General features: G+C 61.5%; 3 protein-coding genes across 4 annotated transcripts in view; 1 reads left to right on the forward strand and 2 right to left on the reverse strand.

Moving 5' to 3' along the window:
* Nucleotides 1-2,300: 2,300 nt before the first annotated feature.
* LOC101871036 (inhibin beta E chain) lies at nt 2,301-4,187 on the reverse strand. Its single transcript, XM_034071543.1, has 2 exons — nt 3,878-4,187; nt 2,301-3,058 (listed from the first exon to the last, which is right to left on the reverse strand). Exons 1-2 carry the CDS (start codon nt 4,185-4,187, stop codon nt 2,301-2,303), a joined length of 1,068 nt encoding a protein of 355 aa, XP_033927434.1.
* A 5,167-nt stretch (nt 4,188-9,354) lies between these two features.
* LOC101878371 (inhibin subunit beta C) lies at nt 9,355-11,632 on the reverse strand. Its single transcript, XM_031053286.2, has 2 exons — nt 11,283-11,632; nt 9,355-10,581 (listed from the first exon to the last, which is right to left on the reverse strand). The coding sequence occupies exons 1-2, from the start codon at nt 11,605-11,607 to the stop codon at nt 9,839-9,841; spliced, it is 1,068 nt and encodes a 355-aa protein (XP_030909146.2). The 5' UTR covers nt 11,608-11,632; the 3' UTR covers nt 9,355-9,838.
* Nucleotides 11,633-12,159: 527 nt separating this feature from the next.
* R3HDM2 (R3H domain containing 2) overlaps nt 12,160-12,328 on the forward strand; it is a 37,331-nt gene continuing 37,162 nt past the window's right edge. For both annotated transcript variants that reach the window (XM_034071383.1, XM_034071384.1), the window contains exon 1: nt 12,160-12,211. The gene's annotated coding sequence lies outside the window, so the exon portion shown is untranslated. The remainder of the gene's footprint in view (nt 12,212-12,328) is intronic.

Genomic DNA, 12,328 nt, shown 5'->3' on the forward strand with positions numbered 1-12,328 from the left:
CCAGGCAGGCCCATGTCGGTTTTGCCACCAGCTTTGAGCCCCTGGTGTTCAAACAACACTTGGGTAGCTCCTTACCAGCGACTCCCCCCCTCTCACTGTCACGTCCCACACCCCACCACTAATCTTGGCCTCCTGTTTAGGAAAGTTAAAGCGGCTCAGAGCAGGACCAGATGATCACCCAGATTAAGGACTTAATGGTAGCACCACAACCAGCTCAGCATCTCAGCTCAGGGCTGGTGGGTCAGCGTGTCAGTGTGTCAGTGAGTCAGCACATCACACACACGCATGTGAACAGCCTCCCCTCATACACACATATAGGAACATAAATGCACTGTGGTGTGAGGATGCTGTGTTGCTGGCAAAGGAAAATAGGGTATCTGGTGTCTTTATGGGATGTCTCCCTGCCTGCCCTGCCCCACAGTTACACCGGAGTGATGCTATGGAGGGGGGAGCAGGGGTTGTAAAGACACAACGCACATCTCCCTGCACTCACCCCAAATCCACACCTGCAGCTCTCAGCGCATCCATAGCAGGACACAGCCACCACCAAGGTGTCAGCAGCACTCCTGTTGGGGCTGTGGGAGCACCCGGAAGGCTGAGCCATCCTGCCAGTGCCTCATCCCTATAGGTAGAGATGTTTTGGGGGGGGTGGGTGATGGCTGCAGCCTGGGGGGGTGCCCGCTGGGGCCGGCTGATGAAAGCTGCCCTTTGTCCGCTTGCAGGGCACAGAGCAGGGCCAAGCTGGGAAAGCAAGTGGGTTTGTCCCGAGATGAAACGGCCCCAAACTGAGCTTTGAGCAGGACCTTACGCAACCGGGACCCGGGATCTCAGAGGGATGAGCAGGGGGCATTGCCTCCCACTCCAGCAGCATCCCACTCCAAATGACTCCCCATCACACACCAGCTTGGCCATTGGCAGGCTCTGGCACTGGCTTCTGTGGAGCTGAGCCTGGGGTCATGGGGTGGTGTTTAGGGAAGCATGTGTGAAGGGATGGGGGAGGTCAGTGAAGTATGGGTAGGTACAATCCCTGCTATTTGCAGTGGGGACACAGGATTGGGGGGGCTGTGGTTTGTCATTTGAGGTCACTCAAGCTGGTCAATAACTGTGAGCTTGGTTCAGGATTGATGCTGGTAGGAAACAGCATTTTCAGGCTGGGCAGTGTCTGCTCTGCTGGGAAACACTCCTTTGATGCTCATGCTACAGGCCCAGTGAGGTGGTACCCAGATCCCAGCCCCTGTCCTATCACCCCGTCCCCCATCCAACCCAGCCCCAGAGCCAGGAGTTAGACCTTCCAGCCAAGCAGGCCCCTTTCCCCCACCCCATTCCCACAAGTGGTGCCAGGAGAAAGGAATCAGAGCCTGGATGTTGTGTTTCCACCCATTTATTTGGGAAGCTGCACCGAGGTATTAAAATAAATTAAAAGCACAGACCATGTGGATGCATTCACGGGTTGGCATTGGGAAGACCAGGGCAGAGAGGTGGGTAGAGAGGATGGAGCACCAGGAAGTCCCAACAGCAGCAGAAACCTCTACCATAGAAACAGTGATAGGTGCAAAACTAGAGGTACAAGTACAAATCTGTACCTTTAGTATGGTCTTAAAGGCAGATCCTGAGTCAGACCTCCCTGTGTGGCCCTAGGCTGGAAGAGACCCCACTGGGAGGGTGGGCAGCAGGGAAGGAAAGCACAGATGCCAGGGAAATGGGTAGGGAAACACACAGGACCTGGTCAGGAGGCAAGGTCAGGCTCCACCGTGTCCAGTCACTGCTGTTTGGGGGTCCTTGACAAAGTCCCACCCCCCAACCTCTTCTTCCAGCGCTGTTATTTGTGCCCTATTCCACCCATCCCAATCACCAGGCCCAACTGTGATGCAGGAAGGTTTGTTGCAGTAGGGGAGAAGAGCACGACCACCTCTCATCCTCCAGTTTCCCACCTGGAGGAAAGAGACCCATTCCCACTTTCCACTCTGCTCTCGAGGGGGCTGAGTCCCAGAGTGTCACCAGCCGCTCTGAATGTGAGCAAAGACAAGGTCCCTCACCCCACAGACCAAAATGTGGGGTCAGCTTGGGACCAAGGGGTGCTTGGGACCAAGGTGCTCATGCTCAGCAGCCTGATGTAGCCTTTGCTCTGCCCTACTCCAGGTTCACTCTGGAGACTCCCTGGTGAGATCTTCTCCCTCCTCCCAACCTTTCCAAAGGAGTCCATTGCTCCACAGCCTGAGCTCCAGGGAGCTTTCCATCTTCCCCCACCCCTAAAGAGGCAGTCCTGGAGAAGGGGGGTACCCAGCACAGCTCCCCCAACCCTAGCTACAGCCACAGGCATCAACGATCATGTCAGGGATGTCAGTCTTGACAATGTTGCTGTTGCGATCGAAGTAGAGGACAGAGAGCGGCCGGCGCCGTGTGGGCACACAGCAGGAGTGCCCTGATGCTTGGACATTGTTGGCTTTGACCAGGTTGAAGACAGCTGTATGGAAAGAAGAGGCCATCCCCGGGCTGCCAGCCACGTGTAGGGGGCACTGGCCCACGCAGTAGTTTATCTGGTAGCCCTCAGGCTTAATGATCCAGTCATTCCAACCGATGTCTCGGAAATCCACATAGTAGTCCTTGCGGCAGCAGAGGTTGGAGTTCTGGCTGCAGCGGAGGCTGCGCTTGGCCACATGGTGACCTGGCTCTCTCACCTTCGCTTTGGCCACCAAGAAGGGCTGGTGGGACCAGCTGGCATTGGCTATTGCCGCATCACCCCCATCCCCACGGCTCTCCAGCTCCAGCCGCAGGGTCCTCTGCTCTCCCCCAAAGAAGCTGTGCAGGGCAGGCAGGAGGGTGAAGGCATGCCAGCCGCTGCCCCGCACGCTCAGCTGCCTCTCACTCAGCAGCGTGCGGTTGCCCCCCACCAGATCCCCTTCCCCAGCAGCCAGGAAGATCCGCAGGGTGAGGCTGGCTCCCGGCTCCCGTAGGACTCGGAGGTAGAGCCAGAGCTGAGCCTGCAGGATGTGAACGTCCTGGTCTTGTGCGCGGCTGAACTGGAACTGCAGCCCCAGGCGAGAGGGAGACGTGGTCTCTGAGGGCAGAAAGGAAGAAGGAGGTGAATGGTGCAGGATGCAGGGAAGGTGAGGCTGCACCACCACCACCCTGCGCATCAAAACCAGTCTCTTTCAGGATCTTCACTGGAAAGCCCTACAAACTTTCCTTCTTCAACAGAGCTTGCAGTCTTTCCCCCTACTTTCTTTGGGGATGCTAACCAGAGGAGGGTGGTGTTGGAACGGGGACTGTCTCATCCTGCCTGGCAGAATGGGCATAGAGGGGGCACCCAGCCCTTTGCCTTTCCCAGAACCACAGAATGGGCAAAGCTGGAAGGGACCACGGTGGTCACCTTGCCCAGACACCCTCAAGTAAGCTCAACCACAGCGCTGCTGCTGCACACTGCAAGGCTCGAGAGCATTTCCAGCCCCACCACCCCCGAGCTGGTCCTTGCAGCTCCCAAATCCACCTTCGGAGGGTCTCAGGCACCTCGGCTTGCGCCCATCCCTCAAGGGAGGGAACCGGCATCACAGCAGCTCTGCTGTGCCGTCCCACATGGCTAATGCAGGAGCAAGAGGACCCGTTCCTCCTCCTCCTCCTCCTCTTCCTCCTCCTCCTCCTCCTCCTCCTCCTCGCGGCTGAGCCTCCCTGTGCATCCGCAGCGCGGGGAGGTCACAGCGCACCCCAGGCTCATTAATTAAGGACTTAATTACCCACCGCGTGACCCCAGGCACCCGCACTGCGCGGGGTGGGTGTCCATGGCCCCGGCCTCGGGGGCTGCGCATCCCCACGGGCCCCCCCACCACGTTCGGCACCGGGCGCAGCTCAGCCCGTCGGGGGCCGCGGGGACGGTGCCCACCTGGCTGCGCGAAGCTGATGATCTCGTAGCCCTGCTCCTCGCCGTCGTCGTCGCCGTCGGGGCCCCGGCGGGTGCTGCCCCCCTGCAGCCGCCGCAGGGCACGGGCCACGGCGGCGCGGGGCACGGCGTGAACGAGCCGCGGCCGCTCACGGAGCCGCAGCTTCTCCAGCAGCTGCCGCTTGGCCGCTTCCTCCAGCAGCCGCCGCTCCGCTCCCGCAGCACACGACGGGCACCGGGACTCGGCCGCCGCCGCGCACAGCACCACCGACAGCAGCAGCAGCAGCCACGGGCCCGCGCCGCGCGTCGCCATCCGCACCGACGGCACGGACCGGGCCGGCACCGGGAGTGGCGAGGAGCGGCCCGCCCGCTTTGGGCACCTGCGGCCGGGGGCGGGCCCGGCGCCCCCCCGCCATTGGCCGGCTCTGCTGCCTGTCCCGTCCCGTCGGGCCGCGGCCGGGGCGGGGGATTATTGGGATTAGCCCCCCCCTGCCCGCACCCCCCATTCCCCCGCAGCGGAGGCGGGCGGTGAACGGCCCCGCTGCTCTCGGGACCACCTCCCCTCCAACCCCCGCTGTGTGTCCCGCACAGCACCAGAGGGGGTACCGCGGGGCTGGACACAAGGGGGGCACACACGGGAAGCTGCACATGGGGGGCTTCAAGGGGGTGTGTGCAAACAGTGGTACCTGCCGAGGTGTGTGCCCATGAGTGTGCAGGGGGGTTCTGCTGGCCTGAAGCTCGTCCCAGCTCTCGGAGCATCCCTGACAGACCCAAAGCCTGCAGGAAGCAAGGGCAGATCCTGGCTGGGTGGAGGAGCACGAGCTGTGGAGCATCCTGAGGGATGGATCTCAGCCTTGCCCCACAGCCCATGCATTGCACTTGCAACCCCCTTGGCATCCCAGTAGGGCCAGTCCCTAACTTGCTGATGGAGGACAAAGCAGGGATTGGATCAGTCCCCCTGCTGACCCCTACAGCTACCTGGGGACAGGTCCTATCCGTGGGCTTTGTTACTCCTGGCATGTGACGAGTTTGTGAGTCTGAGCTTGTCCTTTGGGCTGCCCAGTCCAGCCTCACCCCAGGACAGAGCTGGGCAGCCCCAGGAGGGTGTCTGCTACACCCCCTGCTCCCCACAAGTTAAAATGGACACTTGTGTCTACTGAGGGCTCATGAGTTGGCCTGAAGATGCTCACATCAGCCTCAAGATGCTCACATCAGCCTTAAGATGCTCTCTGCATCTCAGCCCCTGATGCTGTCCACAAGCCTGAGCCAGGGCTGAGGCCTGGAGGAGCCTCCTGAAGGTACTACAAGGAGCCACGCTGCTGAGCGTGTGGGAGAGCCCCGTGCTCCTGTGCCGGAGCTGGGAACTCAGAGTGCAGTGGGAACCTGAAGCCCAGCCAGCCCTGCAGGCATGTCCTGTGCCCACTGTGCCATGCAGCACTGACTCCAAGGTCTTGACCACACAGAGCCCCTGGCCAAGCACAGAGGTGACAGGTAAACAGTGGGCTGTCTGGGAAAAAGCACCCACCGGAGATGATGCAACCGGAGTGCAAGGGCCAAAGTTCTCAGCTGGCCAGGCCTGCTGGCAGCTCCCAGAATAGCCCAGGAATGTCAACAAGGAGGAAAGAGTGGGCACAGCTTGGCCTGAAGCAGAGCTCCTATAGGGCCTGGGAGCCCTGGCTGCAGGCAGCAGCACGCAGGCAGCAGCAGGGCAGAGCAGGCACTGATGGACAGGGCATGGTACACACTTGCAGGGCACACATCTGCTCGCACAGGTGTTTTGTGGTGCACACATCTGCACGCTTTCCTTGCAAATGCACCGTCAGTCCCATCCCAAGTATTTGGATATGTGCTCTACACATTGACTCCTATGCCTTTTATTCCATGTTCCTGTACTGGAAGTGGTTTCTTTTTGGCTCTTAGGGTGCATTCTCTAGGGAAAATTTGACTTCCACCCATGGAAGGAGCTAGGTCCCCCCCCTGGTGCTCTCTCCACATGCAGCAAGCCAGAGGGAGTCCCAGGCTGCATCGCTGAGTGGCATTGATCCGGGGCATTAAAACCTCTGTGTCACCATCACATCACAGCAGCCATTGCACAGCTTCACACATGCAGGGAAGGGAAACTGAGGCACGATGCTGTGCTGGATTCCTCCTTCTCTGACATATCCACAGCACAAAAGAGGAGGCAAAGAGCTGTGGCAAAAAGAGTGAATTACTCCCAAGCTCATAGCCCTTTCCAGGCTGCAGAGCAGGATCTCCCCAAAGGGATTAATCCCTCTAAACCTGCTATACCCCAATGCTGCCAACACAAGCCCCCCATTCCACCTCCAGCTTAGCAAGAGCATCTGAGCTACTGCCCTCTCACGCTGCCGCTGTATGTGTGGGTCCCCCCCCGTGCACTCTGGCCCATGGGATGTAGGCCAGGGGTCAGCACGGAGCTGTGAGTGGTTCTTGCACCCATTGCATAAGTGTGTTGTTGATTAAACGGTTCCCAGAAAGTGAAGCCCAGTGACCAACCTGACCAAAATACCCCCTCGGGTCCCCCCCAGGCCCAGCACTTGTTGCACACATGGTTTATGGGCTGCCGACCTCGTGTCCGGTGAGGCAAACGTGGCACCTGACAACCTGCCCTAGAGGTGGATTAAACAGGAACACCCTGTCCGTCCTAAGAGCTATGCTCCAGCATCTGAGTACGGCCTCTGCCTCGGTGCCCGTTCTCATGCAGCTCCATCACCGGTATCGGCCAAGAAAGAGCCAAACCCTGACACTGTCCCGGTACATGCATGAAGAAGCTTCCTCCTCACCGGCCCCTCTGCCCCGGGGCAGCCCAGGCTGGGGGTCAGGGCAGCAGCCGTCGGGGCTGCACGGGCTGAGGCACCGAGGGGCCAGCGCAGAGAGGGAAGGGAGGACTGGAGCCGCTGGGCTGGGCAGGCCGGGGTCCGGCCGTGGGAAGGGAACGAGGCCAGGCCTCAGGGCCAGGGAGGCGAGGTCGGCGGCCCCGCTTCCCTCGGTGCCCGCTGCACAGGCCGGGGGGGAACGGGGCGCCGGAGCTGCCCGGTGCGGAGCGGGGCTGCAGCCCCCGGCCCGCGGGCGCCACCCGGCGGCCAGAGGCAACGCTGCACCCGGGACAGGGGCTGGAGCTGGGGGCGAGGAGAGCCGGGCGGCCCTTAGGGGATGGGGGCGATCAGAGCCCCCCGGAGGGGCCGGCTCCTCGCACGGGCCGGGCAGGGGATGCGCAGCGTGGATGAGCCGGGGCCGCAGGCTGGAAAGAGCCCATGGGACTGGAATTAAACATTAATGGTTTTCAAGGCAACAAAAGGGGTTTCAGGAATTCCCACCCCTCCCGGAGAGCCAGGCCCTGCCAACGGAGGCTCTGGAGCAGCGCACTCGGACCTTTGCTTCAGGATCTGTTGATACTGGCACAGGCTCCTCGCACCGTCGGCAGTGGCACATCTCCATCCCCTCCCGGCACGGAGGCTGCAGCGATGGGACCTTGCGGTGCCCTTGCGGTGTCAGATCTGGCACAGGCCAAGGGCACAGCCCCGGTGCTGGGGCTGCAGGCGGGATCCCCATCAGTCTTACTGGGACCAGTACAGCAGCATGTCATGGTGGCTGGGCATGAGACCCCCACCTCGCAAGCCCCCTGAGGGCACAGGGGACCCAGAAGAAGTGTGGTGGAGAGGGGACACCCTGAGGTGAGCACCACCCTCATCCCCTCTTCTCCCACCAGTGATGGATGAGTGGATGCCCAGTGGGAAGTTGTATCCTGTCGCTCTCAGGACTCCTGACTCCCTGAGGAGCCTGACTTGGTTCTCTCCTTCATGCTTACACTGAGGTTACTCTTGTTAACAAAGAAGACTTGCAAAGTAAGCCCAGGTTGTGCTGAGCTCCACAGAGAGGGCTTTTCCATGTGCGGCTTTGTTAGGGGTATAAATCATAGCTCCTGCCTGGGCCATCAGCAGTGATGTCACCCCCTTTGTGCTGAGGACCATGGGCTGTGCCTGGCTCCAGGGGGATTGCCCTTCCCTGGCTGTGCCCTCATTGCTCTGTGGTGGTCCCCAGTGGAAGGCTCCTTGAGGCTCCTGAACCTCAGCCATGCTTGCCTGTTTCCCATGGGAGCAGGACAAGCCACATGCATGGAGAAGAGGGCCTGTGTGAGGTGTCCCTGCCTATGGAAGGGGGTTGGACCTGGATGATCTTGAGGTCCTTCCCAACCCAAACCATTCTATGATTCCATGATTCAGCTCAGGGTCTCAGGCTTGTGCTCCCCTGCACTGAGGCACCTGTAGGGTCACAGGGCCCAGCTGACAGCTCCTCTGCCCCTTCATTCAGCCCCTATATGCCCATGCTTGCTGCAGACCAGGGAGCTCAGCACCAGCCCCAGGAAAGCTGTTTGTTCAATAAATACAGATAGGGAAAAGCATTGGGAAAAGAAGAGAGGGGAAAAAAAGGAAAATCACTAAAGACCAAACCCTCTTTGGCTTTGCGCAAGCGGCCTTGGGTCCCAGACAGGATCGATCCCCAGTCTTCCATGCTGCCTGCACAGCAGCTGGGTCAGCAGGACCCCTCCAGGTCTGGAAGCCTGGATCTCGGGATGGTGCCTGCTGATGGGGAGATGCGGGTCCCTGCTCCAGCACAGGGCTCAGTGTGAGCGGCTGCCTCCTTGGGTACCCCCTGTCCCCTGCTAGCATCCCTGCTCAAGGTGTTCCTCTTGTCAATGTGCAGCCTGGCTCCGCTCCTACCAGAGCTGCCCATGGCTCCGACCAGCTCGGCCTGATCCTGGAGCAGAGCACAAGATGCCAAGCTGTCCTTCAGGCCGGATGGAGGAGGTCTGACCCTGCTCTCTTCCATCTGCCAACCCTCTTCTTACCTGGTTCAGTCCTGCCTCCAGCCTCTGTGCTGGGGTGATCTGTGGCCCCCAGCACTGCAGTTACTCAGCTCCATGCCCTCATGAATCTCTCTCTCCCACCACCAGCATCCTCTCCCTGCTTTTCCAGCCCTCACACATGGAGGGGACACATGGGAAGCCATGGAGAAACCCTAACACCAGATTACACAAGGGGCTGATATGTCCGAGCTGCCCTTTGCCCCCAGCTCTCACGGCATTGACATGTCCCACAGCCAGGCTGGCAAGGGGCAGCGAAAGGGGTGGCTGCCCTGGGCTGTGGGCCAGAGGCTGCTCTGCACTGAGGGAGCTGGTAATGGGCTGTAGGTAAAGGTGGGGGCCCCGGGTGGCTCTGCTGGTCCTGCCCAGCCTTCACTATCCACTTTAGAGGGGTGAAAAGTGGCTCCATTTGGTCCTGACTTAGAACAAGAACGACCAAACACAGACAGCTCTGGGAGAATGGAAGATTCTGCCCAAGGAAGGAATCTGCCCTAGGACACATCCAGCCCCTGGCACCTTGGGGAGAGGTGAAAGATGGGCTGGCTAACAACAGGGCACACACATTACATGTGCACACATGGTGGCTGAGAGTCTTTTATTGAATACCAGGGAGCCAGGATGCTACCAGTGATGCTGAGCAGTGGGGCTCCAAGGGTGGGTTCACCCCTATGGCCTGGCCATCCCCCAGCACCTTTTCACCTTCTACCTCCCCAGCACACATTCGTGTTGCAGCACTGAGGGCTGTGCCATGGCCTTGGTCTGGGATCAGCAGCAGGACAAGCAGTGCTGTGTGGAGCCTCTCTGCAGAGCCTTGCAGATAGAAGGGTCTGGTCTCCATCAAGAGCCAGTCTCAGATGGCTCAAGGGCAGAGAGGAATCCATGGACAAATCTGCAGGGGGAGCCGAGCTGTGTGGGAGGTGAGGGAGGAGAGGACTTGGAGGTTCAGCATCACCCTTAATGCTCAAGCTCAGGAGGAGAAAACACTCTGGCAGGGTTCCCATCCCAGCAGCTCACCAGGTCTTGGGCTGCCAGAAAGGGGCCGGGAGGAGGAGAGCCCTGCAGAGCACAGGTCCAGGCACAGGTCAGGTACAACCACAGGCATCAACGATCATATCAGGGATGTCAGTCTTGACGATGTTGCTGTCCCGGTCATAGTAGAGCAGAGAGAGGGGACGACGCTGTGTGGGGACACAGCAAGAGTCCACGGCTGCATCCGCATTGTTGGCTTTGATGAGGTTGAGGACAGCGGTGTGGAAGGAGGCAGCGAGGCCAGGGATGCCAGCCATGTGCAGGGGACAGAGCCCTGTGCAGTAGTTCATGTGATAACCCTCCGGCTGGATGATCCAGTCCTCCCAGCCGATCTCCTTGAAGTCCACAAAGAATTCCTGGCGGCAGCACATCTTAGAGTCCCTGCTGCAGTCAATGCTGCGCCGCTGCAGCCGGTGAGGGGTCCTGGCCCGGGCTTGGGCTGCCACAAACGGCCGGTGGGAATCACTGTGGCCAGGCAGGAGGGGAGAACCCCAATCCTCTGCTGCCTCCAGCTCCACAGTGAGCCTCTGACTCCCTTGGCCAAAGAGGCTCTGGACAGCCTGACCCACGTCCAGCATGGCCCAGCCAGGATGCTGCACCTCCAGCCGTGTCTCATGGACCACGGTCACGTTGAGCCCTGTTGGGTCTGGCTGTAGGAGTCTGATGGTGACAGGGTGAGTCCCGGGGCCGGGATCTGCCCAGAACAGGTAGAGGGTGGCTTGTAGGATCTCAGCATCCCCAGCCAGCTCCCGGGTGAAGCGGAAATGCAGGTGGACACTGCGGGAGGTGGAGGACCCTGTGCACAGAACCGAATGAAGAGGTGAGGGAGGAAGCCCAGCCCCAGCCCCGCTTCCCTGTGCTTGCTGCTCCTCCTCCTTGTGCATCCTTCTTTCACTAAAGGAGCAGCATCCTCCCGGTGCTGAATGCAGCAACCCGGCTTGGTTCCATCTCCTCTGGCCTGACATCCCCTTTGTCTCTCCCCTGAGGACCAACTCTGGAGTGAAATGTGGCAACCCACCACATTGGGTAGGGAATGGAGAGGCAGCTCAGCATGGGGAGCAGATGGGCATTGAAGACCTGAGTGAAGACACCGCAAGCTGATGGGGCATTTCAGCTTAACATCAGGTTTGGAAGAACACAGCCACCTTTAGCCCGAGTGGGGAGGGTTTGATAGACAACACATTCAGATGGTAGAGCTCCTGCACCAACCTCCCCACCCTACACGTCCTGTATGTAACTGAGGGGACCCTGGAGCCTCAGTGATGCTTCCCCTGCCCACAGCAAGGGGTGGCTGATGGGGGTAAGCACAGGACCTGGGTGCAAAGGTTCTGGGCATGGAGCCTCCTGTTATCAGTCCCTCCAGCAGCAGCCTGCCCCATGGCCTGGCACTGCTTATGGGACCGTGGTGTGGAGGAGCAAAGCTCTCCCCACCTTCCCCCTGCGGCCCCAGCTCAGGAACCACCCCCCGTGCCCCTGAGGCGCAGGGTCTGTACAGACCTGACTCGGCAAAGCTCAAGATCTCGTATTGCTGCAGACCCAGCCTGGGATGCAGGGGGGGGAGGCTGCTCTCCTGGGGCATCCCAGAGGGGACGGGATCCGTGCGCTGCACATGCATCCTGCCGAGCGCGGTCAGCAGAGCCCCCCTGGCCACGGGCTGGGTGATGTTGGGTCTGCCTGGCAAGCGGAGCTTGGCGAGGATGCTCTGCTGTGCCCGTGCCAGGAGGACGTGGCGCTGGGCGGCTGGGGCCGCCGGGCACCGGGCTCCCAGCGGAGCCGCCAGCGCCAGGACGAGCAGGAGCGGCAGAGCCACCGCTGCTGCCATCGCCGGCCCTGCGGGACGGACAGCGGCGGGGCCGGGACTGCGGGTGCATGGGCAGCGCACGCCGCCTCCTGCCCTGCCCGCACGTGTGTGCTGAGCCCGCCCCCTGACCCGGCCCCGGTCCCGGTCCCCGGTGGGTGTCGCTGCCGCTCGGGGGGGGGGGGGGGTCGGTCCCGGAGCAGCCGTCGGGGGGCACCGGAGGGGCCGCGGTGCTGCGGGGGGGGGTGCTCCCGGACACGGGGGGATCACGAACCCCGCGGCCTCCCCCGCGCCAGGCGGCGCCACCGCGTCCGCCCGGTTGCTACGACGACGGGCGGCGGGGCGGTGACGCGGCACGCACGGCGGTGACGCAGCACGCACGGCGGTGACGCAGCACGCACGCGGCGCGCGGGGGGAGGGGCCTCCGTTTCCCCCCCCCTTTTTTTTTTTTTTTTCCTTCCTTTTTTTTTATTTTATTTTATTTTTTTCCACCCGTTTTCTCTCCGGTTCCGGTTCCCGCTCCCCTCCCCCTCCCCCTCCCCCTCTCCTCCCCCCCGGCCCCACCCTGGCCCAGCCCCGGCCCGGCCCGGCCCGGCGGCGGCGGCCCCGCGGCACAGGGCCCGGCCCGGTAAGTGCGCTCCGGGGGGGGGGGGGAGGTGGGGAACGGGGCTCCGGTACCGCCGCCCCGGGACCCCTCCGCCCGCTCCCGGCCGGGGCTGAGCCGCTGGGCTCGGCCGCGTCTGCG

Source organism: Melopsittacus undulatus, chromosome 21 (genome assembly GCF_012275295.1).
Source record: "Melopsittacus undulatus isolate bMelUnd1 chromosome 21, bMelUnd1.mat.Z, whole genome shotgun sequence".
In the NCBI taxonomy this organism is placed as follows: Eukaryota; Metazoa; Chordata; class Aves; order Psittaciformes; family Psittaculidae; genus Melopsittacus; species Melopsittacus undulatus.